General features: G+C 54.6%; 9 protein-coding genes across 9 annotated transcripts; 6 read left to right on the top strand and 3 right to left on the bottom strand.

The window, feature by feature from the left end:
* Positions 1 to 1,593: 1,593 nt before the first annotated feature.
* Positions 1,594 to 2,646, top strand: CCOS01_09611 (uncharacterized protein; the record flags this gene model as incomplete). Its single annotated transcript, XM_060457769.1, has 2 exons — positions 1,594 to 2,020; positions 2,075 to 2,646. 2 exons carry the CDS (start codon positions 1,594 to 1,596, stop codon positions 2,644 to 2,646), a joined length of 999 nt encoding a protein of 332 aa, XP_060310934.1.
* A 1,112-nt stretch (positions 2,647 to 3,758) lies between these two features.
* CCOS01_09610 (DEAD/DEAH box helicase) lies at positions 3,759 to 5,796 on the top strand (the record flags this gene model as incomplete). Its single annotated transcript, XM_060457768.1, has 2 exons — positions 3,759 to 4,120; positions 4,185 to 5,796. 2 exons carry the CDS (start codon positions 3,759 to 3,761, stop codon positions 5,794 to 5,796), a joined length of 1,974 nt encoding a protein of 657 aa, XP_060310933.1.
* Positions 5,797 to 6,748: 952 nt separating this feature from the next.
* On the bottom strand, positions 6,749 to 7,941 carry CCOS01_09609 (WD repeat domain-containing protein; the record flags this gene model as incomplete). The annotated part of the gene is made up of 3 exons (XM_060457767.1): positions 6,749 to 7,393; positions 7,458 to 7,683; positions 7,769 to 7,941. The coding sequence occupies 3 exons, from the start codon at positions 7,939 to 7,941 to the stop codon at positions 6,749 to 6,751; spliced, it is 1,044 nt and encodes a 347-aa protein (XP_060310932.1).
* Positions 7,942 to 8,542: 601 nt separating this feature from the next.
* Positions 8,543 to 9,850, top strand: CCOS01_09608 (GRF zinc finger; the record flags this gene model as incomplete). Its single annotated transcript, XM_060457766.1, has 1 exon — positions 8,543 to 9,850. The coding sequence occupies one exon, from the start codon at positions 8,543 to 8,545 to the stop codon at positions 9,848 to 9,850; it is 1,308 nt and encodes a 435-aa protein (XP_060310931.1).
* Positions 9,851 to 9,941: 91 nt separating this feature from the next.
* CCOS01_09607 (glutathione-dependent formaldehyde-activating enzyme) lies at positions 9,942 to 11,139 on the bottom strand (the record flags this gene model as incomplete). Its single annotated transcript, XM_060457765.1, has 5 exons — positions 9,942 to 10,265; positions 10,335 to 10,533; positions 10,609 to 10,655; positions 10,735 to 10,794; positions 10,903 to 11,139. The coding sequence occupies 5 exons, from the start codon at positions 11,137 to 11,139 to the stop codon at positions 9,942 to 9,944; spliced, it is 867 nt and encodes a 288-aa protein (XP_060310930.1).
* A 3,528-nt stretch (positions 11,140 to 14,667) lies between these two features.
* On the top strand, positions 14,668 to 16,122 carry CCOS01_09606 (uncharacterized protein; the record flags this gene model as incomplete). The annotated part of the gene is made up of 4 exons (XM_060457764.1): positions 14,668 to 14,964; positions 15,032 to 15,415; positions 15,469 to 15,830; positions 15,885 to 16,122. The coding sequence occupies 4 exons, from the start codon at positions 14,668 to 14,670 to the stop codon at positions 16,120 to 16,122; spliced, it is 1,281 nt and encodes a 426-aa protein (XP_060310929.1).
* A 1,298-nt stretch (positions 16,123 to 17,420) lies between these two features.
* Positions 17,421 to 17,981, top strand: CCOS01_09605 (uncharacterized protein; the record flags this gene model as incomplete). The annotated part of the gene is made up of 1 exon (XM_060457763.1): positions 17,421 to 17,981. One exon carries the CDS (start codon positions 17,421 to 17,423, stop codon positions 17,979 to 17,981), a length of 561 nt encoding a protein of 186 aa, XP_060310928.1.
* Positions 17,982 to 19,690: 1,709 nt separating this feature from the next.
* CCOS01_09604 (uncharacterized protein) lies at positions 19,691 to 20,694 on the top strand (the record flags this gene model as incomplete). Its single annotated transcript, XM_060457762.1, has 3 exons — positions 19,691 to 19,703; positions 19,951 to 20,193; positions 20,288 to 20,694. The coding sequence occupies 3 exons, from the start codon at positions 19,691 to 19,693 to the stop codon at positions 20,692 to 20,694; spliced, it is 663 nt and encodes a 220-aa protein (XP_060310927.1).
* A 1,616-nt stretch (positions 20,695 to 22,310) lies between these two features.
* Positions 22,311 to 25,562, bottom strand: CCOS01_09603 (fungal specific transcription factor; the record flags this gene model as incomplete). Its single annotated transcript, XM_060457761.1, has 4 exons — positions 22,311 to 23,150; positions 23,210 to 24,143; positions 24,204 to 25,079; positions 25,201 to 25,562. 4 exons carry the CDS (start codon positions 25,560 to 25,562, stop codon positions 22,311 to 22,313), a joined length of 3,012 nt encoding a protein of 1,003 aa, XP_060310926.1.
* Positions 25,563 to 27,688: the final 2,126 nt, after the last annotated feature.

The raw sequence follows: 27,688 nt of genomic DNA, 5'->3' as shown, positions 1-27,688 counted from the left end.
CCTCTTGACACTGGACCCTTGTAACACTTAGCGTCCTAATTGCGCGCATGTACCTAGGGTGGGGACCCTCGAGAGACTCAGAGAGTGAGTGTGCGTGTGAGAGACAGGGCGTATCCGTAGACTTCCGCGTGAGGGCTACCTCTTCATGCATTCGCTGCATTGGCGCCATGTGTTTTGTGGGTGGCTATGGGCATGGGAGCATGGATGGATCAGATAGAGAAAGACAAGACCGATAGAGAGCCCCGCTTCGACCCAACATTTCTGTCTTTCACATGCTTTTTGGACTGGCTGACTAGACTGCAAGTCCCTCCCCGTGGGGCCCGCCTTCACCGCAGGACATATCCACTGCCATAGACGAGGAAACGAAGAAGAAAAACAAGGCGAACGAATCTGCGATAATTAGCATGGGGCAAAGAAGGAAGAAAAATACTGCAAAAGGCTGTTTGGGCATGATCAGCTAAGATGGGAGGCGGGAGGGGGGGGGCCTTTGTGTTAAGTCACTGTATCATGGTTCGATCAGCATGTTGCGCAGTTCTGCTACGCAATACGGTGCGACGCGCATAGTACGTAACAAAGACATGAGGACTTCAAAGTACCTTTTTCATCGTTATCCGTACCTTACCGTTCTCTGACTCTGCATTTGACAGCCAAGGTTCCGTGCTTGCAGAGACTCGAGAAGTAGAGAGACGTATTATCTCCCAAAACATGAGGTAAACTTTGCCTCATCTGACGGGACTTTCTTTTCCACTTCGTATCAGACTATCTGCGAGCCGGCCACCGCCGATTCGATCCATCCGCCCATCAGATTTCCCGCCCCCTACCCGCCTCAGCGGGAACGACTACCAAAGAAAGAAGATGCAAACCGGGGGCAGAAACAGGTCATTCACCACTCCCAACCGATACACTCCATCTGCCCCTCCACTTGCAGGTTCTTTCGCTTCTTAGTCGAGACTCCAAAGTACCTACTACTACCTTGCTCTACTAGGTACAGCACTCCGTGACTGGCCTTGCTTGACCTTGCCTCTTCTCTTAAACCTTTCCCCCCCCTCCCCCTTCGCTTTCTTTGTCTCACCTTGGATTTTGCAACTCGCTCAAAGAAGCTTCAAACCCACTGATTATCCTAGGACTCGACCTGGATCAGCCAAACAATTTTTGTTTTTTCTTGCCAATTCATCTTCGTCGTCTTCCTCTGCGTAGCATCCTGCCTATCTTAGACTCAAAAATTCCAACCACTCTCACTTGCGTACAACCGTTGCCGCAAGCACATCTGAACGTGGGATTTACAACAAGCGGGGCACTCTCTTATCAACGCTTTTTCTCGACAACATTCCCTCAGTCGCAAAGCAACGGGCGCTTGGCTAGATCTCGACGTTCTTGGTCCGTAACATTCCTTCACTGGCGACAACGCCCTACGCCCTCGCCATCACAAGCCTGGGACTTACCAGAATAGCAGACCGAGAACAGACCGCCACGCCATCTCACCGAATTCCCCGACAACCATAGATTGTCAACACAAGCGGACGGACGGACGGTAGCGCCTTACCCCCCTTCCTTCGCCTTCCTCCCGCTCCAGAGGGGAATAATAAAAACACAATGCCCCCCTTGCGGCCCTGGGGTCCCATTTTCGAAGAGATTACTCTCCCGCAGAACAGAATGTCATCGACGGTCTTCTCGATGCTGCCAACATCTCTTCAGTCCCGGCTACCGCCGCTGCGGTCTATCCGCAAGAGCGCAAGCATGCAAACCCTCACCTCGAGCAGGCAATCACACACCCGCACCCTGTCGGGACTCGACGACGGCGTCCACAGAAATATTACGCAGGCGCGCCTCGTCTCCGAGAGCACGGAAGAGCAGCACATGAGCTTGGTGGCCACAGAGCATCGGACGTATGAGGTGCGAACGGCGGCCGAGAAGCATGAGCAGCAGCGGCAACAAACGGAACAGTATTATCAGCAACAGCAACAGCAACAGCAAGCGTCTAGCCAATCTTCAAACGTAGATTGGCGCTTCGCCCAGCAAGGTGAGAGCCGTTGTGATATTGGTTGATGCCTCCGACTTACCTTTTGCTCCGCAGGACTTGCTTTGATCGCCGTCGCCCAAGATGAGTTGAGGCATCCCTCAAGGCGGCCGGCAGTCGATTTTGAGAGGAAAGCGTTTCTCGACGGCGTCGAGTACATCCTTAAGGCCCTTCCCAGCGACCTAAACGAACACGAGCTTCACCGACTCCGCACGTCGACACCCTCCAATTTCATCCCACCACCAAGTCCGAGCGGCCGGGCGTATTCTCCGTCGCGGGGTGCGAACAACGGCAGATCGATTCTTCACCGGGGCGTCCAAATCGCAGTCGTCAACATCTTCATCCTCATCCACCTGGCGCTGCCGTACATCATCCTCATGCTGCGGTTAGCGGCCCGCACGGAGAGGGAGTACCGGATATCGGAGAACCTTGTGGGTGCGGGCATGGGTCTCGCCAACGCGATCGGCAGCAAGGGAATGCGCATAACCGGGGCGCTGTACAACGTTGGCGACGGCAGGCTCGGGCAGGCTCTCACAGAGGCCGTTGCCTGGACGGTTGAGGGCCTCACAGGAGGTCTATCCGATGGTGTAGGCGAGGGCCTGTCCATCGTGGCGCCCAAGAGACAATGAGATGACCGGCATGAGGACATTTAACGCACTATGATATGGGAATTTTATCATATTTTTTCGGGTTTAGACTTTCGGCGTATATCTCCGTTTCCTTGGTTCTGGTTAGGTATGGTTGCTGCAAACGCAGGTACTTTTTCTCGGTGGAACATCTCTACTTGAAAGATTCAGTTAGACCAAGTGTGGGATGGAGCGGGCTCTACCTGAGCTTTACAATAGCTCACACTAGCTTGCTGGGTTGAGCTTAGTTAGGAAAGCCTCTTGTCATTTGCATCTCACTTGAGAGCTTACTTGACTAGGAGGTTTCCTGCGATGATCAAAGAAATCGGAGTTTCGCCAGCGCATCGCCACGAAATGTTGGTGGTGCGCAAGGATTGGGTTATAGAGAAACTCATTTTCAACACTAATGAATCAACGACCTTTGGTTTTTGTTGGTGCAAACGAGTGAGAGTTGCTTCCCTCGAGATTCTTATGATAGATAAAGTACAGAGTATTAAGGGAAGACTAAGTTGAGCAGGGATACGGTGTACAGCAAACCGGTTACCGGTCATAAATTTGGCCAGACCTTCTACTGTCCGTTCTGACCGGTCTACAAAAGGGTAGTGGTTTGTCATACGACTCTGGCACGTCGTTGGAACTTCAGTGTATGTTTGAGCAAAGGGAGTAGGCAAAGGTTCGTGATTGTTCACATTACCTGAGGTTGAGTTGAGAGAGCCAAAGTATGAGTGCTCCGATGATAGACGCTAAAAGCTTGCCTCGCAGGGGTCGAAGCCGGAGCGCCCCGGGGCGCGTCAATGAGTGGCTGCTTCATCCCGTCCCCTGTTAGTCGCAGGAAAGACCCACCGAAAACCAAAGGAACCAACCGAAGCTCAGCGAAAACGTGAGTGATGGGCAGATAAGGCCGGGAAAAAATTCTTATCGGCTCGCCTCCTGTCGCCCAGCTCCTTCTCGCAATCCAACTGGCGAAAAAAGAGGACGACAGATTTGCATCCTACACACCCTCTTTCGCCCGCTCCCTTTTTTTTCTTTCTAGAACCAAAGAGCTGTATTGTATCGTCCTTTTTCTTCGGTAGCTACTGTTTTTAATCACTTTCTACAAAGACACATACACACAAATGTTTCGCCAATCTCTCAGAAGGTGCGCTCGCATCAGCGGCGGAACCTTCGCCGCCCCGGCTCTCCGAACGACCAGACCTGCCATCCTCCAGACAATCGCAAAGGCTCCAGCAAGCGCGCTTCGCGTGCCACTCAGCATTAATGCGTTTAGACAGTATTCTAGCGAGGCCGCCAGCGCTGCGGCCGCGCCGGTCGCCGAGGATGAAGGAAACACTTCGGGTCTGACGACCAAGTTCGCGGATTTGACGAAGTTGGGCGTTCACTCTACCCTTGTCGACACCATCACGAACAGAATGCGGTACGAGAACATGACGGACGTCCAGAGCAAGACCATCGAGCCTGCACTTAAGGGCATGGACCTGTAAGTCGAATTCAATCATCATCAGCGCGACTACGCCGTACAATATACTAACGCTACCTCACAGTGTCGCCCAAGCAAAGACAGGTACCGGAAAGACCCTGGCGTTCCTCGTTCCCATTCTGCAGAGGATGATTGCGGCGGATCCGTCGCTCGCAACCAGAAAGGCTCGTTACCAGGCCAGCTCAAAGGATATTCGTGGGATCATCATCTCCCCTACACGTGAGCTTGCCGAACAAATCGCCCTCGAGGCCGAGAAGCTGTGCCAGGGCACGGGCCTGGTCGTCCAGCGTGCCGTCGGTGGAACACGAAAGGGCGAGATGCTGCACAAGACCCGTAGAGAAGGTTGCCATTTGCTCGTTGGTACACCCGGACGTCTCAACGACCTTCTCGAGGACCCCTACAGCGGAATTGAGGCACCTAACCTGGCTGCGATTGTCCTCGACGAGGCTGACCGCATGCTCGACGTCGGTTTCGAGAGAGAGCTGCAGTCTATCGTCGATCAGCTGCCCGACCCCAAGACTTCTGCGCGCCAGACTCTGCTCTTCTCTGCTACCATCCCCAAGAACGTCATCGCTCTTGCCCGCCAATGGGTCCGGCCCGACAACTTTGACTTCATACAGACCATTTCCAAGGACGACGTTCTCACCCACGACAGAGTTGATCAGCACGTTGTCCACTGCAGAGGCTGGGCCAATGTCTTCCCTGCCATGTACGAGCTCATCGACAAGGAAATCCAGAAGAGAACTGCCGACCGGGATCTGCTGCCCTTCAAGGCCCTTGTATTCTTGCCTACGTCAGCCTTGGTCGATCTTGCTGGCGATGTCGACATTACGATGAGAGGCGACCGTGACCGCGTCCAGGGATGGAGAATCCACTCCAAGCTCACCCAGAGTCAGCGCACGAAGGCTGCAGAGTTGTTCCGCAAGGCCAAATCCGGCATCCTGTTCTCCACCGACGTTACTGCCAGAGGTCTCGATTTCCCCAATGTCACCCACGTTATCCAGATTGGCGCTACCTCAGACCGTGAGCAATACATCCACAGACTCGGCCGCACGGCTCGTGCGGGCAAGGAGGGTGAGGGATGGTTGATTCTCGCCGACAGCGAAATGGACCTTGCCCGCCGGGAACTGCAAGGCCTTCCCTTGAAGCCCAACCAGACGATCGACTGTGCTCAGCACGACTTCACCAGCGGAGACGAGCCTACGGCGATTTGCGAGAAGGTGACCCAGGCTACTGCTCGGGTCGACCCCCAAGTCTTGGAGGTTGCCTACCTGTCCCTGTTCGGCCAGAACCGCGACAACGTTCAGGCCAAGGTTGACGAGCTCCGCGAGTGGTGGGTCAATGCCATGGAGCAGGACGATACACCCGCCCTGAGCGCTTCCACTATCGAGAAGCGTGGTCTGCGTAGAATCAGGGGTCTCAATGTCAGACAGCCGGGCTCTAGATACGGTAGCGACAGCGGCGGCCGTGGCGACCGTGAAGGCTTCAGCCGTGGTGGTGACCGCGGTGATCGTGGTGGTTTCAGCCGCCGCGAGCCCCGCGATGCTTTTGAGAAGATGGAGATGGACAGCACCAGCTCTGACCGCCGTTCCTCTGACCGCCGTTCAGGTGGTTTCAGCCGGGGCGGAGGACGTGGCTTCGGTGGAAGAGAGCGTCAACAGAGATCCTCCTGGTAAAGCAGAAGATGACGACACCAGCGCCCCGGAAGCGTAGCGGGCGCGAGCGGAGGAAAGAAGAGAACAACCAACAACGAAAAAAGCAAAGGCTTCAATGAATCGGAAAAGGTCTGTGAGATACGGAAGACGTTTTTTTTAACGACCTCGGAAACTGAATTAGACATGTCACACCATACCCCATACCCAATCCCCCATCACCATCACCACCACTCCCCTTTCTTCCTGTTTTTAAGAGGGAAACAGGCTTGTATCATACCATTTTTGTAACGGAGCACAGGAAAAGGGGGGCTTTACTCGAGGGAGTTGTGCTTGTATTACCACCACCGGCATTGGGACAGAGCTATAGCGCCTCGAGAGAGATTTCAACTATACGAGATTAACCGGGGTGATAAAAAGCTACACAGTTGTAGCGCCATGTAAATAATACTGAGGGACATTGAATCTCCAAATCTCATCTTCAAAGATACAAACATTTAATCCACTCTTGTCTCGTGTGAGCTGAATACTACGTGATACTTTTCTCGATATCATTGATTCCAAGTCAAGGCGGTGCTTATCTCTGTGTGCTCATCAACTTAAATGACAGCAATGGTCTGCCCTGCACGTACAGTTCCCTGAGCAGTTCATGTCAGATCAGACTTGTATTGATTGCGAGTCCCATCAGCTCCAAGTAACGCTAGGCAAATGTCATTTTACAGCCATGTACGATTTTCCCAGAAAAGGGGTTGGCCAGGTCCCCCCTTTCTGTTTCTGAAGATTATCACCATCCTCGTTATGTACGCGCGCGCCCGCCCTCTAAGAATTCCCTCCCAAACGCCCAAATATCAAAAGCCTAGAATGCGCGCCTCTTCCAAGAAAAGGGTATCAGCATCCCTCCAAACCCAAAACAAGATGGACTGATCATCGTGAAAAAGCACAAAGCTCATCTTTGGCCAACTCTCGCTTCCCACTTTCACCGACCACCACCCAACAGCGCGTTGGCATCCCAGAGAAGAACCCTCTCATCCCAGCCGACGGTAGCCACCCACCCGCCAATACCGAACAGACACCAGTCGACACCGACAACGAACTCGGTATGCCTGTTCATAACCCCAACCTGCGCGCCAATCTGCGCCCCGCCCGCAGGTCCACCAGCAGGCGGCGCATTCGACCGATCGTCCCACAACCGCACCGTCATATCATAACTCGCCGTCAACAGCAAATCGCTCGCGTGCGGGCTCCACGCCAGCCTGCGGACGGCGTACTCGTGGCCCTGCATGACGGCCACGGGTCCCGCCGTCGGGTTCCGAATGTCAAAGGTGCGCACGGCGCGGTCGACGCCGCCCGTGGCGATGACGGTGTCGCGGTACTTGTTCCAGTCGTGGGTGAGGACTTCTCCCGGGGCGGCGGAGGGGAAGGATGGGCCCGCGGCGTGGACGGGGATCATGGAGGTTAGGTGGTAGCGGGAGGATACCGGGGTGCGGAGGTCAAAGATGCGGATTTGGGAGTCGGAGGAGACGGAGGAGATGATGTGCGGGTTGGAGGGCTGGAAGGAGGCTGAGTAGGTGCAGTTTCCTACGGGGAGGGTGCGGAGGGAGTGGTCGCGGGTTGGGGACCACTGTAGCAGGTTGGTCAGTATATGACGGTCTCTCTTTTGGTGGGTTGGTGTTGTCCAAACATACCACTTTGATCGTGCCGTCCCACGAGCTCGAGACGAAGGTGTCCTTTGTGATGGGGCTCCAGTTGACGGAAAAGGTCTCGCGCTTGTGTTCGTGAAAGTTCATGACGGGGAAGTCCTTCACGCCGAGGTCGAAGAGCTTGATGGAGCCATCGCCGCAGGCGACGACGAGCTGGTTCTCGTTGATCTCGGACCAGGCGAGGTCATATTGCGAGTCGTTTGTGTCGAATCTGTTTTTGCCATGGGTTGTGTGAGTTACCAACCAAGGAGGAGGTAAAGAAGCAGAAGGCGGGGGGGGGGGGGGGATAGACTCACGTCGTCTCGACTTCGATGCCTCGCGCCGTCAGCCCGAGGCAGAAGACGCGGCCATTGCCGACGATGCCAAAGTTGGCCGACGATGCGACGGCGATGCGCGAGTCGTAGTAGGGCGAGTACTTTACGGCGTAGGGGTTGTAGCCCTGCGTGCGGAATTCGAGCATTGGGGCCATGGCGGGCGACGTTCACGCAAACGCAATGCGCGATGCGATGGGCCCGTGGTTTCTCTTTTCTTTGGAGTCCGTCGCTGGTCGAGAGCGAGGGAAAAGTAAGGTTTGGTGGTTGGCACAGGTAAAGGAAGGTGCTAAGGTACCGCTACAAACGCACACAGGAAAAGCATATGACGGCGGGACGGGATAGCTCTGGCCGGTCGACGGTTACATCACCGCGCCCGATCCGGGGTACCTCGGCAGACTGGGGGGAAGCACCTAGGGCCAGGCGGGTTTGCGGGCAACGCCTCCAGTGGGCAGTGGGTGGTGTGGATGGCGGGGCAGAAGATGCAGCAAAGTTGGAGATGCGATTATCGGGGGCAGCGTTCTCAAGGTGGGGGGAAGTAGCACGTGCTTTCGCGCTACACACGCGCCTGCTCAGTACGCCCTTTGCAATGACACCTGCTAGAAACATGGGGTCCGGACCAGTGGGGTGCTTGTACTTCAGTCTTGGACTCGGGTGATTCCCTTTCCAAAAACTTGAACGAGATCGGTGGGCATTTCCATCTCTCTTCATGACTTACATCGAGGTCGGTCTTTCGTGTCGTCCTCGACTATCTACGTCATGGACTCGTTTCTTATCAGAAAGAAGCGGAAACTCACTGAAGAGGTGAAGCCCACGGAGGATGATGAACCAACCGAGGTGAAACTGGCTATCCTTTCATCTCTTCATCCAAATTTGGAGCAAGATGTACTGTTGGACGTGCTCTTAGCACACAATGGCTCTGTCGCGGAATCGCTCGAGGCTCTCAAGGCGCAAATCCCGATCAAAAAGTCAAATGGAGTCAACGGTGCCCAGAGTTCCCTCCGGCACTTTGGTCTTAGGTCGGAAGATAGCAGCAACGGTCCGCAGCCAAAGAAGAAACTCATGTCCAAGAAGGGGGCCACGCTTCACCTGTACGATCCTGTCGACATTGCTGAACACACGCCGTGCACCGTCATCCACAACTTCCTCCCGCCAGAGGAAGCCAACGACCTCTTGCGAGAGCTCATGACGGAGGCAAAGTCTTTTGAGAAGAATGTTACCTTCAAACTATTCGACAACGTCGTGGCTAGTCCGCACACGTCGAGCTTCTACGTCGAAAGCTACGACGAGATTCAAACGCAGAAGACGGACTACCTCTACAACGGTGCCAAGCTGAGTGACATTCGCCGCATCACACCGCAGCTCATCAAGGTCAAACCGAAAGTCGCAGAGGCTGTGAATGAAGAGATTCAGACGAGAATTAAGACCCGCTACCCCGAGGGGAAGAAGCTTCGGTACCAGTCGCCTAACCCTTGGGCACCCAACATGGCCTTTGTGAACTGCTACGATGGGCCCCAGGAGAACGTTGGGTGGCACAGCGACCAGCTGACCTATCTCGGACCTCGCGCCGTCATCGGGTCGGTATCACTGGGCGTCGCGCGGGAGTTCCGCGTGCGAAGGATCATCCCCAAGGACGGCGGCGGCGAGAATGGAAATAGCACGACGATGACGGCCGAGGACGCCGACGCAGAGGGCCAGATCTCGATTCACCTCCCGCACAACTCCCTTCTCGTGATGCACGCCGAGATGCAAGAGGAGTGGAAGCACAGCATCGCGCCGGCGCAGGCTATCGACCCGCATCCCGTCGCCGGCAACAAGCGCATTAACATCACCTACCGCGATTATAGAGCCGACATGCACCCGCGACATACGCCAAAATGCGACTGCGGGATCCCATGTGTGCTAAGGGTCGTGCAGAGGAAGAAGGAGAACCATGGGAGGTACTTTTGGATGTGTCACGGGGGCAACGTGCCCGGCAAGGACAGTTGCTCGTTTTTCCAGTGGGCCAAGTTTGACGACGATGGAGCTCCTATATGGACCCATACGACCCGAAAGCTCAATTCTTGATTTCTTTTCAACGCCTCATCTTGATCGACTACGAAACAACCTCGCCATCAAATGCCGCATCAGATATCACCGGTACACGCTGCTGTGTCCCTCAGGGGTTCACGTATCCAGGCTGATGCTCACCCTTGCCATCGATCTGGATAATCTTCAGACTCTTCACATCCACCCCGTCGAGAACCCGCGCGTTGACGGGATGCCTCGTCTTCGACTTCTCGTACCAGTACTGCGCCAGCTCCACCAGATTACTCTGCTCCTCCTCGCTCAGCGGGTTGAACTGGTTGGTGATCGGGACGCCGCAGTTCTTGCAAAACGTCTTTGCGAGAATGTGGTGTCCAAAGATGTAGCGGCCAATCTTGTCGTCGTCTCCCGTCAGCACGACTTGGTCGCTATTGGGGTACACCCAGACGTATCCATTCTGTTCAAGAAAGTTAGCACAACAATTTCCTTCCCCGATGCCGGCATTAGCAGGGCGGTGTTTGCTGACCCTTTCGCAGATGCTGCAGTTGCACTCGATGACTTCGTTTTCGTACGTCTCGTCAATGGGCTTACTGACGACAGCCACCGTCAGAGCGCCGCAGTGGCAGCTGCCGGTGTAAACTTTGCCCCCCTCGACCTCGGCCGTCGGCCTGGGACCGTTGTGGGTGTGAGGCTCGTAGTTGGCGCCGTAAGACGCGCCGTCGTAACTGCAAAGGCCGGGTCAGCATTTTCGATCTGTGTAATATGATGAACGACTTTTTGTGAGATTTGGGGTTGCATACGTCTTCTTCTCCAGTCCCCAAATATCGAGGTCTTGGATCGAGCGCACCTGCATAACTGTCAGCCCTAGTGCCTCTTCCCCCTCGGACAGATCTTGAGACGGCGCAGCAAGAATGCGAGACACTCACGTTTAGAACGATTCCGTTGGGGGAATCCGCCAGGATGGGCGTAGCACAGTTTCCGCAGAACTTTGAGGCCAAAGGTCGTCAGCATTACCGGACACCGGCAGACCGCAATTTCGAACTCATTGCAGAGAATCTTGCTCGTTTCCGCGTGTTCAGATTCCCGGGACTTACCTTGTGCGTAATCTGGCCAGGACCAAAGTTGTACGTCGAGAGGTCATCCTCGGCGCCCTTGACGAAGCGCACGTCGTCGCGTTGGGGAATAACCCAGAGGGTCCCCTTCCTGGAGCAGAGGCTGCAATTGCAGGCGCTGGCGGACTTGATCTCTGGGAGCTGGACCTCGTAGACGAAGGTCTTGCAGTGGCAGTTGCCGCGGTAGGTCTGCTTTGGCTCTTCGGCGGGGGTGGTCATGTTGGAAGATGGAAATGGTATTGATAACTTGTGTTGTGAGGAGGCTGTAGAATGTTTGTTGTGAGGGTGGAATGAATGAATTGGCATGGAATCACAAAGTCAAAAGAGACTATTTGCGCGGTTCTTTATAGATTCGATCTAAGAGCTTTTCATACCTCATAAACCTCACCGGGACGAAGCCAAGCTGACAAGTTGTGGGGGAACATCTCTCCCTAGTGAGCGCCACAATTTGTTGAGACAAGCAAGTGGACTCAATCGTAACTTGGAACCAGGATACGTTCCTACAGGACAGGAGATGTAGAGACAGAAATTTTCGGGCGTGTCCATCGTCCACGAAACGGACAAGTCTATCGCCCGGACACAGGGTTTCGGCGCAAATAATGTTTGTCGCTTATGTTATCTTACTTTGCTGGTTGACGATCCCAAGAATCTGAGTCACCGACATGACATGACCCCCGGAGGACCGTGAATATTGCTGACGGCAGGAACATGGTGTAACGCGCGGGGTTCCTCGTCTCTGCAAAGTATCGTCCGTGAACGACAAAGCTAGCAAGAGCTAGAATCTTACGAGGTAAGGGTGTAAGAAACTCTAGGGCCAAGCCACATACGACGCCTCTGCGCGCGATTGACTGGGGGAAACGCCAGATTACCACGTTGTCAGGTGACTTTGTACGCTTCGTTTCCCTGGGGACCCTTAGTGTTTGCATTGGAGCAGTTTATACCCCGCACTAAAGAGGTGTTTCATACATCAAAGTCTGGCTAGATTACCAATTGCCTGTTGCTTCGTGGAGGTTTCTTTTGTAGCTTGATGTGAGACAGTCACGAATGCAAAGAGAGAGAGTTTGTGTATCAATTGTGCATCGTGCCTGCATCCTGACTACCGACATCTTCACTGCGTGTCCTTTCGTTGTGGCGCCGAGTCATCTTTATCTTACAGCTGGGCATGCAAAACTCGGTTCAGCTGAGAATGAGATGAGACCTTTTTGGGAAGAGTGAGGCCAGGCTGGCGGGTAAGCGAAGCGGGAGTTGAGTAGACAGGCTGGAAGTAGGCAGCAGGCAGCAAGGAGTCTACGTCATACCCTGTTACTTTTCTTCAAGTGTACCTATCAAACTCAAGAGACGTGTTTGTTGGGGTGAAAGATGGTTGATGGCCCATAGGTGCCTCGGTTGTTGAAGTTTCGTCGACGTGGGACTCTGTTGTGGCAAGCGAGATCTGGGTCATTCGGAGTTGGTGATCTGGCATGTTGGGGGTGAAGAAAACGACGAGCGAAAGGAAGCGAACATTGGATGTAAGAGGCTTGGAAAGATTGTTGAGATGAAAGCGCCCACTTATCGGGAGGGTTTATGTCATCCTTCCGTCCGTCCGAACGGGACTTTAGGTGCCGTTACTGGGGCTCGGTGGGGAAGGGCGCCGTCGGCGTCGGAGGGATTTCGCAGAGAAAAACAGAAGCTATCTCGGCGTATAGAAAGAGACGTGCATCCTTTTGTTTTCCTGTCTCTGCATCGAACACCGGATTCCGACACGTGATAGAGAGGTTTCGCTTCAAGCTCTGCATCCAGTTTGCCCATCGGACTTTAGCGGATGTTCAATGTCAGCGGGTCGAGTGTCATTAACTGCGGAGCGGAGGGTTCGCCCGACTTATACCCATCACCGATGACCGTCGGCCGATACAATGTCCGCGTGTGATTGTGACGAAATTACCAAGGTAAGTACTCAGTGGTATCGGCTATATCAACGGTAAAAAGGACCGAATGGTATCTTTTCTGTAACTTCTGGATGCTCCGATTTCGATCAATTCTTCGTGGCTTTCTTCTACGTCTATCTAACGTAGTGCTCTGGCAGTAACTCATTAGTTTACGCCCAGAATCCCTTTAGTTCCTTCCGTCTGACGTAGATGGATAATGGAAACACGCGAAAGACGCCATAATTACTCTCCATGCCTACTCTGTACATTATGTTCTTTCAATCTAACATGGAACGGTTTATAATCGCTTAATCAGTTACGCAGCAATATCTCCGTCCAATCGGCGGGATGCAAAAAACGGTCGCCAAGATCTGGGCACCAGGTCGAGTGCTCCCCAACTATCCCAAGTTCGTCTCATTTAAGGTAAGGAGATTTTCCCCCTCCCCGCATAGAGAGATTTCGAATCACACCTCGCAAGCCCTGCACGCCAGCGATCAGCCGTCACTTATTCCGCTTACAGGTCCGAACCGGCTCCCGTAAACTCCGGGGCACCCGTTCCGCGGATGACAACCTTAATGCAACGGCTATTGTTCAAGGCCCCCATTCTAAAGTCTTGGAGACTTTGACTCTTTTCCCCCCTGGAAGCCATTGAGCTGTCTTCCCCCTCTTCTCGATTTTATCCATCCCCTAGTCATCGCAGTCAAAGATAAAGCACCGTGTTGCTTCAACCGCGCGCCCCCCTTTCCACATTCCATTCATCCCGCAGGTGCCGCCAAGATTTGATCAACATCAGCAGGTTGCATTTCCAAGGAGGACGGCCGCCGATTCGTTCAAACGTCTTTTCTGAGACCTTGTCAACCTTGTTTCTCGTCATACCTGTATAAAGTGGAAACTCGCCTCTCCCTTTCAAGCTTCTATGCATTCATCCCAAGCTCCGTAGATTGCCCAAACCAACATTGCACAGGTCTTGGAATAAACTAAGGTTACCTTCCGTTTATAATTACCCCCCAGACTGCTCCACCTTTTTATCTCTTGGGACCTGCTCTGATGGGAAGTCACCCGCCGGCAGTTTGTTGCATCGCGTACTACGTGATTGGACTTGGCGGCGCAGGAAAGGGGAGTCCTAGGACCTTCGCAACAAATGTAGCTTAAGCCAAAGTGACAAAGGTTGATTCCATCACATCCTCGGTCTTCGGCTACGTGCATGGGATAGATGGTCCCAGGGGAAGTATAGATCTACCTTCCTTTGTAGCTGCAGGGTGATCCTGTCTAGTGTAAAGGAATGTTCTCCGTAGTCTATGCAATACACGACGGTCTGCCGGCACTTTGCTTTGAACGAACATGCCGTGGAATACAGGGAGGACGGATGATGGCCAAGATCTACAACGTTGTCATTCCCCCCGCTCCCGGTCTGCCAGGATCCAGGGAAGAGAGTCAGTGTGATGATCCAGTTCTAGTGTTAACGATCTGTAAGGCAGTTGGGCAGGCGAGTTCGGATGGAAACCGCTTCCGCGCTGCTGCCCCTACCATGAATTTTTCGTGTTAATGATGTAGAAAGCTGGTCCTTGCCTTCTTGGCCCCCCAGTTTTCGTCTTAAAGAGCGGGAAGGACGTCGATTTCCCTTCCTTAGTTCTGGCTCCCCTTGCTGTTCTCGTCTCTAGGCTCTACCTTATCCATACTCCTCACCTCCAGTCTGTGGAGTTGAAGTCTCGAGGCGTGCTCCTCATCTTGCTTTCCAGAACATCGCAGTTGGCCTCCGTCAGGTTGTCGTTCTGAGACGATCAGCTAGCACGTAGCCCTCCCTAGTGAATACTCGCGGCTGCTCTCGCCACGAATCGATACAATGGCACCCATCACATCCCTCGCAGCGTTTGCTGCCGCGGGCGCAGCTCTGTTCTCGACAGTCGCCGCTCAATGCGCGAACCTCACTCCCGTCGCGCAACCCCAGCTGGCCGCGGGATACAGCTCCAAGCTCATCCTTAACGGGCTGTCAAGGCCCCGCAGTCTGCAGTTTGACACTCTGGGCAACCTGCTCATCGCCGAGCAAGGAGGCACGGGTGTCAAGTACGTCAAGCTCACAGACAACGGCGGAGTAAACGTCTGCGTGGCTTCTCAGAAGACCCTCATATCCAACACGAATGTAGGAAGCCGAGCCATCCCGTTTGCCTCTTCATGACCAACGCAGCAACTGACCTGTCCTTGTCTAGCTCGCCCATGGCTTGGCCCTGTCTGCCGACGGCAAGACCATCTATGCGGCAACAGCGTCCGAAGTGTTCGCGTACCCTTACGACGCTGCTGCCGGCACTGTTGGACAGGCGAGGTCTATCATCAACGGCATGACGCAGACTGGCCACCAGAGCCGCACGTTGCTGATCCCTAAAGATAAGCCGAATGTCTTGCTAGTTTCCCGCGGCTCCGCTCCGAACCTTGACCTTCCAACCGCCGAGGCTTCATCCGGCCGCAGTCAAATTCGTGCCTTTGATCTCACGAAATTGACGGGCAGCGCTGTGGACTACACAACGGGAGAACTCTTTGGGTGGGGACTGCGAAACAGTGTTGGTGTTGGAGAGAACCCCCTGGACGGAGGCATTGTAAGTGCCTGGTGCATACTCGCAGAGCCTTCAGTCAGCTAATGTTATTTCAGTGGTCTGTCGAGAACTCTCTGGACAACATGGACCGCAACGGAGTGGACATTCACAACGACAACCCTGGCGAGGAACTCAACTACCACGGCAGCTACAGAGCTGCGTCGAACCCACAGAAGGGTGCAAACTATGGCTACCCCAACTGCTTCGCCGTCTGGGAGACCAGCACCGTCACGGGCGTACCCAACGTGAAGGTGGGAAGCCAGGTTATCCAGGGAAACGCCACTGGCAGCGTCACAGACCAGTACTGCCAGACTGTTCCCACACCACCGCGGCTCACTTTCCAGGCTCACATGGCGCCGCTGGATATCAAGTTCTCCCCCAATGGATCATCCGCCTACATTTCCTTCCACGGCAGCTGGTAAGTGCTCCCGGATTGTGGACGTGATGCAACAAACGTTAACGATGTTTACAGGAACCGCTCTCCCGGCGACGGCTACCGTCTCAGCAGAGTCGACTTTGGTGCCAATGGACAGCCGCTTGCTGCGTCTACCAGCAAGACGGCCGAGGTTAGAGTTGCGTGGAACGTCAACAACGCTGTTTGCCCCGGAAGCTGCTTCCGGCCTGTTGGCCTTGCGTTTGACAAGAAGGGCAGGTTGTTTATGCTTAGCGACTCTACTGGCGAGCTTTTCGTTCTTACGGTACCTGCTTAGAGTTCGGGCAAGCCGTGCCACCGTCATAGTTGAGAACGGTAAAGAAGGGTTTCATGACCGGAACTGAGTGAGCTCTTTGCGAAGAGATGGGCGGATTGGAAGGGGATTTCTTGCACATAGTTATCTTAGCCAGCCTGGCAATGACGATATTTTGACAAAGCATTCGGAGTGAGACGCTGATTGACAAGAGAAACGCTGCGTGTCAAACGAGTCAAACGAAACACTTCCTCTCAAGTCGTAACGAGGTTCCCCAAGACACAGGCAAGCGGGGAAGTTGGCTGTTGAACTTAATAGTGGTTGCTGAGCAGCAACGCAGAGCTCGACCCCTGCCTCGGCCCGGGCTTTCAGTGGACCAAACGGGGGGTTTCCCACAGTCCAATAGGCGCGCTGAGCTATCCCGTTTTGCACCCAGTTGGGAAAGGCGCCTTTTGTGGCACCCACGCCAGAATCCGTGTTTCCCGCGATGATGTGCGCCAGGCAGGCACGACAGGCACAAGTGGAAGCCTTTACTTCACTTGTCAGTATAGTGTGTACCTTAGGTACTTTGGTGACAGGCAGGCGCAAACTGCGGGTGGTGTCGCGCAGACGCAACTAATGGCGCAGCGCTCCAATCACACGTCGCATGCCCGCCCTTCAGTCTCACCCGTCCCGTCCCTCCGCGCCTTCCATCCATCCATCCATTCTCCTCCATGAATCCCATCCATCCCTCCCTCGTCTCCCGCCTACTTCTCTCACCCAACAGCCTTGCTAAGCAATCCGCTTCCCGCATTCTTTCCTGATGGGACTGAACCATCACCTCAGACATTGATTTTGCCATTTCTCGGCCCGTCATTTTCGTGGACTGATCCACGGATTAGAGCGATATTCTTATTGTCGCCATCGACTCGGCGCCCCTCGGCCAAGCGCTCGGAATCTGTCTCAGGCTTTGCGACGCTGCAACGTCGGAGCCAAAGCCGTTCAACCCAAAGACCGCCGACGCGCGCGCTCGCTGTTTGGCACAACCTTGGGCTACTAGCCTGAATCCTTTCGTTTTCCAACGTCGTCGCGTGCATTCCCATCGCCACTTGGCCGCATCATCCGACAAACATTTGCGACAACTCTTACGAGCCGTGCAGGCAGCCCTACGAACAAACGACCGATCCGATCCACCGTCACTGCGTACCTGCAGGCGACTTTTGCCCTACGACTGCGCGCGAGTCTAACCGTCGCGCCACGGACCATACGCCATCAAGAAATCACGCCTCATCCCAAGCTTTTCTGACATAAGGCGCGCGCGCGCGAGAGAGAGACAGAGAACGATGCCCCTCCTTCCTCGCCAAACCACCACGAACGGCGTCGTCGTCGTTCCCGCCACGTACGGCGGCTGGTCGAGCCTCGGCGCCGGTGCGATTGTGGGTATTACCCTCGGCGCCGTCGCAGGGTTTCTGCTCGTGTTGTGGATGGTCTACACCTGCCTCAACTTTGGCCGGCCGGTAGAGGCCTCGTCGTCGTCGGTATACACGGGTACCGCGTCGGTCGTCTCGGTGCGGCGGCAGCGGTCAAAGAGCCGGCATCGCCACCGTAAGCATCGCAGTCCGCGGGCGAGGGTGATTGCGACGGAGGAGGTGAGGGTTAGGGAGAGCGTGAGCAGGCCGCCGGCACCGGGCGGTCCGATTATTGTTGAGGCAGCGCCGCCGCCGCCGATGCAAGAGCGGAGACATAGTCGAGCTCCGCCGCCGAGGATCGTGACGGATGATGAGGAAGACGAGGTTGTGGTGATTGAGGAGCATTCGCCGTCTGATAGAAGGAGACGGCGCCATAGTAGCTCGCGGCGGCACAGCCATCGGGGAGAGAGCCGGCGTGGGAGCCGGGACTACTGAGGTGTTGGCCTACTTACCTATCCATCGTACAAAATCGCGTTGTTCTTTTTTTCTTTCTCTTTCCTTTCTAGCGACTGGACTTTTGTTGGGACCTTGTTTGTAATAGATTCTGCTACGGTGCTGTGAGTGCGGCATATTCACGTGAGCGATGAACGATGTTGTACGAACCTTTTTTATCGGTATGGATGGATGGATGATATACTAGGGCGATTGTACGTCAAACATGGATGGGCACGTGGATACCGGGCATACCGATCGGAGCGGGAAGGGAATGACTAGGAAAGATGGGGGAAGTGTCAGATGGAAGATCAAAGTGTGGGGTGACTCCGGACAGCAGGATGGTGCCGAAGGACGTGTTCGGTTACGATACTAAAGTCCGTATTCCCATACGCTGGGAGGGATACTGGATGATCTTGAATTACTTCCCGAATACGGCGGATTAAGGTGATCCCATGACCGGGTTATCACGCCAATGGATGGGCAGTTGTGGTGCTGGTGCTGCCTCGGTAGCCGGTGCGAGATGTGAGGAGGCTGCTATATTCCGGGCGTCGTCACATTGTGTCTTGCATACATAAGACCGGACATCTGAAGGAAATAGCGGGGGATTCGAGGTTGTTTTTTGAGTGACGAGGTGGAAAGGCGATTGATACCAAGGCACGGATATATAATCTGGACTACTTATTCTTTCCATTTCATCTGATTGCTCCTACTTACTGAAGCCATTGACGAAATGCTAAGGCCAAAGCCGTCAGTTTACTGATCACTGAAATATCGCACCTAAGAGTGATTGCCGGTTGCTTGCAGCCGTAGCATCGTCGTTCTTGGGAACCTGCAGCCAGGGTAAGGTACTGCAAGGTGTAAGTACTAAAGATCGACGATGATCTGAGCAATAGCTAGGTGGATGCCAGGTACCTTGCTTGTAAGCTCTTCCCCGTCAAGTCAAGCTAAGGTACTACAGTAAGTAAATAATGCACTGGTAAGTGCTGTCCATGGGATTGGCCAATGACGGCAGCAGGAGTCGCCGCATTTCACATGCTTTCCCCGGACTTGTGTGGAGGGTACGCCATGCTCCCAAATAGTTTCAGAATGACATCACCCTGCGAGCTTCGGCTTCCCGGACGTGGGTAAGAGCGCCACAACTTCCCACACCTCAGGTACGAGATAGGTATCCAATTCTTCACGAGACAAATCAAACGATCGGGCACAGGCACGTTCCTAATCCGGCAATTGCGGACCAGACTTGCTCTCCAATTCCGATTCTGCCACCTTCGACGCCAGGTACTGTACCCAAGGTACCTCTCACCACCTCACCTCTAGGAGCTCTAGGCGTTTGGCTTGTGAGACATCATAGCTCCCATCTCCATCCTTCCCGCGGCCGACATATAGCTCCGAGTACCTAGCTCAGGCGCCCTCTCCCTCCCTTTTAACGTTTGACCTTTCCCTCCCCTTTTCATCGTCTCTGTGCGTTTCCCTGTGACGTTGATCTTTTCCCACCCAAAACTCGAACGTCTGTGTTCTTCTCAAACACAGGATAACAGCACCTCCCGCTCTTCCCACGCAAACATTACGAACCGGATTCCACTTGAGCATCGGTGAACTCAACAAGACCAATCGATCCGTTCAGAAGCTTGAAGTAGACTACGACTTTTGAGCTCCACACGGCAAATAATAATACGTTTTTCTCGACTTGACGCTGACACGAGCGTAAGATGGATCATCCAGGTACGCAGACGTCACTCATACACATAACACTCCCAAGAAGACGGCAACGCCTCGCTGCCAACACCTGTATCAACCCCAGCTGCAGATCACGGCCCAGGATGCCATCCCCCAAGCCTGCAACCCAACAGCTATGGACTTTTCAGTCTTGAGCCGTTGAGCCGTGTTCCCTTCTTTGTTTCTGCACGACCTCCCATATTAGCTAGACAAATCGAAAGTGTCCCCCTCACTGACAAACATCCGACTATAGTCAAGGAGATCAAGACCGTCATCCGGGACCTGGTCCAGGGATCCCCAGAGAAGCAGCAGAATGCCCTCTATTCCAACTTCACCGAGGACGCCTCCTTCACCCACCCATTCTGCCATGTACCGTCCTTTGGCAACATCCAGATCCCGTTCCTCTTCACCATCAACTCGCGTTGGTTGGTCCTCATGATTTACCGCTGGTACCGCATCTTGAGCCCCAATATTGAAATGGAGATTGAGTCTTCTGGTATGTTCTATGCCTGGCCAGCTATCTCTCAGCAGAGAAGCTGTACTGGGGAGCCTTTTTACAAGAGAGATAAGATATGCTAACCCCCTTACAGTCCAAGACCAAAAAACAAACTTGCTCTACGTCAAGATGCGCCAAGACTTCCGCCTGTGGTTCGTTCCCTTCTACTCGGCACCCGTCGACTTCGTCGTCGTCCTCCGCCTAGAGACCCGCACAATCGACGCCAACGGCAACCCGTTACCTCGCGGCTACGGTGACGACGCCTCCGTCGGCACTCGCCAGCGCCAGTTCATCGTCAGCCAGGAGGATCACTACCAGGTCGGCGAGTGGCTCAAGTTCATCGCTCCCTTCTTTGGGTACTGGGCCTGGCACGCCTGGACCCTCTTGGCAACTGCGATGTGCGTTGTCGGCGCCTTCTTTGGATATCCTCTCACCTTGCTCTTTGGACAGATGGCTCGGCCCAACAGTAACGGTAACGGGCAGGAGAGTAAGCGGGAGTAGGATGACGCAGTCGATACTCTGTTTATCTTTTTTGGGGACCTTGAGGATAACCTAGCAGGAGTGGCTGATGAGGTGTCAGAAGAGTCTTAGTGTTGGCTGTGCGAGGGTTGAGCCATCTTTGAAGTATGGATAATCAAGCTGGCATGGTGTTGGGTTTGTAACATCAGTAAAGACTTGCCGGTACGGGATCGTGTACGTTTCACCACCCGTGTTAGGGTATTGGACTTTTGAGCTACGCAGCTATAAGTTTGACTTGATTGTACTTGTTGTGCACATCAGCCCATGTAAAAGTAACAAAATTCATCGTCGGCCAGTCCAGCCAATGTAGAAAGCTGAGCTGTAGTGAAGTAGCTCCCCAGGGGAGCTCCCACTCCGACCCGCCTCATCCCATCCGACTATAGCACGACCCACCAGCACCTGCACTCTCTCCTTACCTCGTCGTCCCCTCCCACCGCCTTCCTCCCTTCCTCGAACTCCCAAAGGTACCTACCTAGGGGATCTAATCCCCTTTCTCGTCACCGGCACAGCAGCACCCGTTCACGTCGGCGAGGTCAGGTCAAGCTGTGTGCGAGGTAGTCGGGTTGGTTAAAAAAAAAAAAAAACGAATACTCCAATGAACCCTGAGGGGCGCGTTGTTCCATTTCGGGCAGTGGCGTGGAGTTCTGGTTGAGTTTATTCCCCGTCCTTTCCTTTCCTTTTTGGTTTTGCCTGAAAAGTAGTTCATGTATAATGGCGGTGAGAGGTTTCTGATTCGACTTTGGTCTTGCGTTGCTCGGTGAGGTACTGACGCTTTCTCGAATGTCACGACACGATCAATCTGGCGATGAGAGAGAAGGAGGCGAATCCAATGTCCATTTCCTCACTCAGTCCAATAAGGGGATAACCAAGTAGAAGAACTGACGAGTCTCGCCGGCTCTCCTCCCTTCACGCTCACTACTTCACATCTAACCCCCCCTTCCCTTCCACTCAACTCGCTTTTCTGGGTATACCAAATCAGACTGCAAGCAACAGATTTTCCTTGCGCCCACGGAACCAGCCTCCCTCCCCCATTTTCCGTCTCAACACGAAACCACTCTCGCCGTTCATTTTTGAGTATGTCCATCCACGCAATATACATCTGACCGCACCGAGTTTTCCTTTTTGTGTTGTGACTTGAACAAGATCTGATGCCCTCCTTTTGCCAATCCGGTTCGTAAATAGTAAAAAAATAAAAAAAGGTCTTGCCTGCCATCCCTGCTTTTTCTGATCCGTTTTCGGGCTGTGTCCGTATCTTTCGTACGGGCATGGTTCGTCACATTATAATATACTGCATGTCATGAAGCCCGGCTGGCATCTTCCTCTCTCATACAGAGAGGATATGGCGTGTCCGGCACGGAGGCGTCAACTGGGATTTCTCCCAGAGGCCGCCGGCGTCGTGACCTATACACACACACGCCAGCCCTTCCATTTTTGGCGTTTCCCAGCCGTTTCCGTTTTGTGTTGGTATCATCATAAGGGCTAGTAATGCATTTCTAGCACGGAGGCGTCATCGTGGAACAATCTTTTTCCAAGAGGCCGCCGGCGTCGTGCCATTTTCTCTTTTCTCTTTCTTTCGTTTTTGGCTTGTCTCATCCTCTTCACATCCCGTTTCGCCCATTAGCGTTGCCGTTTGGACCCTGCTGCTGATCCGGGGACTGTTGCTGTTGCTGTTGCTGCGCCTGTGACTGCTGCTGTCCTCCAAAGAAGAAGCCGTCGAAAATATTCATCTGCTGGCCTTCGCTGAAGTCGTGGTGCATGTTGTCCCAGTTGATGCCGAATCCCAGGTCAAGCTGCGGCGTCGTCACATCCCCGGACCCACCGAGCTCGCCGTTGGGGTTACCACCCTGCAAACTCTGGAAGAAATCCATGGTTTGGATGTCTGGGTAGTCGGCTACGCCATACGATGACGACCCTTGCTGCTGCTGCTGCTGATTTAAAAAGGATCCGCCGCTACTGGTTCGCTGAGTCGCCACACGACGAGGCACTGGCGGCGAGGCCACGAAAGAAGGGTCGATTTCCGAGGGGCTGCCCTGGCTGGGGGCCATCATATTGAAGTCCGTTGCGCGCGGGGAATGGCGTGGTGGGAGGTCACCGGCAACAGAGAGGCTTGGCGACGAGAGGGTATCGGACAGCGCCATGTCCATCTGGAAGTTGCCCTGGCCCGACGACTGGTGTTGCTGGTGGCGGCGGCGAGGTGCGACGCTCGCAGTCGACGTCGATGCCCCGTCGCCTGAGGCGGAGCTCCACTCGAATTGTCTCTCACGCATCTTGCGTGGGGGCACCGAGTTGAAGCCCCCGGTCGAGTTAGCCATCTTGATGGTGGCCTTTGCGGTGCGGTCAAAGGCGTCGCGGCAGGTCTCAGCCGGTGGGCACTTGTCGATCAGGTCGGTGAAGACAGACTTGGCGGCCAGGATAGTGAAGTCGACTTCGTCCATTGTCTGTATCATTACACATTAGAGCTATTTCGATTAATTCCAAATCAGAGGAATCGACTTACCAGTCGGCTTCTGACAATAGGCGAGTGCCAGATGGCGTAGAGGTAGGATATGCCAGCCATGAAAAGATGATGAGTTGACAGATACGTATAGCTGACCAGCCCGCTCAAGTGCAGCTGGCGGTAGATACGAAGAATCTTTTGCCCGGCTTCGGCGACCTTGAGATAGATCCTGTCCTCGTCCTCCCGCAGCTCCGCCTGGAACGCTGTCGGGCTGTTCACTTCGGTGGAGGTGTTGTACTCGCCCTCGAACATGGCGGGCACGCTCAGGCTCTGGCGGTAGAGCATGATGATGGCCTGCCAGTAGTTGAGCTCCAGGAATTCGGTCGAAAACGCCACACCCGTCTCTTCCCGCGTCGGCGCTGAGTTCTTCCACTGGTACAACCTGCGGTCGATGTCGATGCGCCACGAGCGGAAGGAGTCGAACTTGACGAGAAACGGCGACGGCAGGTGAGTGTGCATGTCCGAGTTGGTCAGGTTCTGGCCCGAGGCCCGCACGACTTGTGTCTGGTTATATTGCAGCACTTGGAGGATCTCGGATTGCAACAACCGCAGCTTGAAGTAATGGTAAGCTACGTGCTTGTAGCTCGGTTCGGATGAGTCGGCAGGCATCTCCAAGAATCCAGTCGATGCGATGTACTGATCATCCAAGAGCGAAGGAAATTCGGTCGTGATGACCTGGTCGCTGATGCCGAACGGTCGTCCGACGCAGGTGCTCACTAGTCGATCCAAGGAGTAGGTGCACCACCAAAGCCTCCGCCTCATGTCGCGGATGTAAAGTCGTCGGCCCCTCTCGCGTGACTGGGCGTTCCTCGCTTCGTTGACTTCGCCGTTCTCATCCTTGATTAGATCCCGCATTGCCGGCTCTACGTCGCTTCCGTCTTCGTAGTGCAAGCCAAGATCCACAGCCAAGCGCACAGCAACGCCGATGATGTACCTGTCAACTTGTCAGCATCACTACTCATAATACGCTCGGCTGGGAGGGGACACAACTCACCATAGACCGGGGGGAACGGGTCGGAGGAGCGCAAAGTTGGCCAACAGCAGCACAGCTTGCAACACCTCCAACCCACCGCCGCTATTACCTAGACAAGCCTCAAGATGCACGATGGCGCTCGCATGGTACTCCTCTGGCTGTGCCTGGCCAAACTTGTTCGCATCCGCTGGATTGCGCGGTCCGGCACCCGAGCCTTCGGATTTCACAGGCTCGCCCACAATCACACCGCATCCGATTGCGAAGACCATATTCAGCATGTATAGCTCCCGAGCTCCCTTTGGCCCACTCGGATCAGCGTACGCCTGGTCGAACATTTGCATAAACTCCCCTCGGTGCAGAATGGGGATCTGAGGATTCGCGTGCTCAAAGTAGAGGGTCACAAGCCTCATTCCCACATCCTTGTCAGGGAAGTTTGCTGGCCGGATCGTGGGTTTCGTGTGCAAACCAAAGAAGGAGTCGCGCATAGATGTCCCGCTGCCGATCGGTAAGCCCTTGCCACCAATTCGATCCTGCGTTCCGTTGTGATCCGACACGGAGTATTGCACAGCGGCGAACACTACGCGGTTGAAGGAGACCCCTGAAGCCGACGCTAGTGATCGTGGTTTCGATGGGCTGACTATATCAAGCATTCCCGTACCACCGCTTTCTGCCTTTTTGGCCTTCTCCAAGTCAGGGCGGTGTATGTTGTTCTTCGCTGGCCCAGGTCCATCATTGCTCTCGGAGCGTGCCGAGGGAGCAACCTCAGTCGTCGATCTCGCGATCTCGGCGCCGGGACGTGAGCAGAGCTCCAGGTTCTCGGCTGGTGGGAAAGGTATGTTCTGGTTGGCGAGAAGTGCCTCTAGCTGCTCGACGCGGGTTTCTAGGTAGAACACGTAGCTTTACGAGTCACATTATTAGCACGCAGTCAACGATCGAGGTGACAATGCTACTGCGCACACATGCGCGCGCACTAAGCAACTCCAGGCACGGATACGCTACACGGGCAAGTAGTCCATACCTTCTGGGAATTTCCTTCTTCGTGATGGGGTCGTAGCCCACGCACGCAACGCCGGCCTTTGCGCAGCTGGCACAACTGGGAAGCTTCTGGTCGCATCTGTTCTTCCGTAGGCGACAGCGATTGCAGGCGCTCACGTTGCGGAAGTTGCTGCTCTGGCCTGCTTTTCCTCCTCCGCCTCCTCCATTCTTCTCAGCTGAAGTCAGAGCCGCGCCGGCATTGGCCATCGGGTCATTCTGTTCGGCTGCGGACGGGCTCTGGTCGATGCCAGCGGAGGGGGGCGGGGAGACGTCGACATCGTAGGAGCCTTGGCGCGGGCGCTTCGTCGGCTTGAGGGTGGGTGATGGCGGTGAATGAGCCGGCATTGTGTAAGGTGAAGGTCTCTTGATCGGACGGTACTAGTCGGCTTTTCGGAGAGAAGAGACGGGGCGGGGAAGGTTGGGACGAGGATAGGGTTGAGACTGAGTTCCGGAGGCGCGGCTACCGGCCAGTCGGGGTGAGTCGGGGGCGGTTTATAGAGCCGACTCTAGATGATGTAGAGAGTAGGAGAAACGGGTCGTCCTGTAGACTTCTTGGTGAGCGCAGGTCCCTCGGCCAGGACTGGCGAAAGGTGCGGTTGCGAGAGGGAGTAGAAAGAGGGGAGAGTGAAGGTGGGAAAGGCTGGACGTCGGTGAGGCATACAAAAGTGTTGGAACCAGGCCGTTATCGCGACGCTATCTTGACTTGCACAGTGACAGCTCCACACATCATTCGGCAGTGGGCACAGACAGTTGGAAGAAGGGACCTCTTGTCTCGTCTACCCAACCCCAGTGGACTAAGGCGGCGCTAGAGGCAAGGGTCGGTTCTAGGCCGGACAGACGACGAAGAAGATGAGGGGGGTTTCTCTGCAACGGGGTGGCGGCGGGCCTAGGAAAGGCGGAGGCAAAGGCGACCGGGACTGTGAAGGTCACGAAGTATATACAGATTGGCAGGCGAGACCCTTCAGCTGGGATCGCTCTGGGTGTTGGGAATCTGACCGAGATTCAGGTCAAGACTGCGCATGTCGAGTCGGTCAGAGAACAGGCGGAGAGCGGACGGCGGAAGATGGCGGCGGCGGCGGGATGGTGCATACAAGCGAGAGGGAGAGATAGATAGGCCCAGTAGCTTGTTTGGAGGATGGGAAAAGAGACAAAGTGATCCAACGGCGGTGGGAATTCCCGCACAAGACAAAGGTCAAGCTACCTCGACAACTCGAGCTGGAGCTGTGGGATATGCGCGGTGATAGGTGAGCCGTGAAGAAAGAGGCGGGCGGGCTAACTGCGACGTTATGGGGAGGCGGTCGGTGAAATGACAAGAGCACCCACCCCAAACTGTAGTAAGGTGAGGTAAACAGGACGGATAGGCAGGCGCGGGCAGCTTGATGGACAGAATGCGCTAATCAGAAGGGACCAATCTGCAGCCGGCGATATTGGTTTTCGTTGACCTAAGCACCTGTTTTTTTTTTCCATCCTCCAGCTGATAAGGAATGGCAGGAAGGAGGGTCCATCGCACTCGGCCGGTTAGTTTGTGGTGCGCCTGGCACAGAAAGTGGAGGTCTCTGGAGACAGCTGGAAAGTTGAAGGCGTCAAGCCACAGGTGAGAAGTGACTGCGCAACTTACAGCATTACTCTTCTTCATCATTAACCAACTCCATCTACCTTACCATTGAGCTTGACGGGCCGGACAGAGAGCTTGATAAGTAATCAGCCACAAGAGACTGGACACGATCAACGACCAAATCTCTTATTCATCTTCATCTCTGTCGTGCCCCCACCCTCCCCCCTCAAGCCACCACAACCCCCCAAACGAGAACGAGCGAACAAGACAGCGTACGATGCCTTACTAAGGAATGCGAATCCTCCCCCTCTGTGAATTTCTCTGGAGTCTGTATGAGTATGCAGACTGTCCGACTGTCTGCCCCCCCCCCCCCCCCCCCCCCCCCCCCAAACCCCCCCCAAAAACAACACACACAACCCCCCCCCACACCCCCCTCTGCCCCCCCCCCCCCCCCCCCCCCCCCCCCGCGCCCCCCCCCCCCCCCCCCCCCCCCCCCCGCCCCCCCGCCCCCGCCGCAGCGCCAGCAACCCCACCCCCCCACCCAGAAAAAAAAACACACCTCCCCCCATCCCGCGCTGCCGCATCGGCCTGAGCCCTTTGGCGCGCCCTCGCTTGGCCATGATGGCCGCCGGGTATCAGTTGACCATACCCTTGGAAACCGAGCTAAAAAAGCCAATTGCTTTGCTCTCATTTGAAACTTGGCATTGGTTCCCTTTTTACGAGGGTCCAATTCACCCTCTTACAGTAGGGTGTCAAAAGTTCGTGTACACCCTCCCAGTGCGTCACCTATAGCCCACTAACTACGTCTCTTTATTACTATAAATATCTTTCTAACTTAGGTATAAATAATATAATTTAAAATTTTAATAAAATACTTTAGTATATAAAGTATATAAAACTATTTTTTATATATTTT

The sequence above is a fragment of the Colletotrichum costaricense genome (assembly GCF_030867565.1).
Source record: "Colletotrichum costaricense strain IMI 309622 chromosome Unknown Scaffold_10.1, whole genome shotgun sequence".
In the NCBI taxonomy this organism is placed as follows: Eukaryota; Fungi; Ascomycota; class Sordariomycetes; order Glomerellales; family Glomerellaceae; genus Colletotrichum; species Colletotrichum costaricense.
Note: the sequence above shows the minus strand (reverse complement) of the source record. Positions and strands in the feature narration are given on the sequence as shown.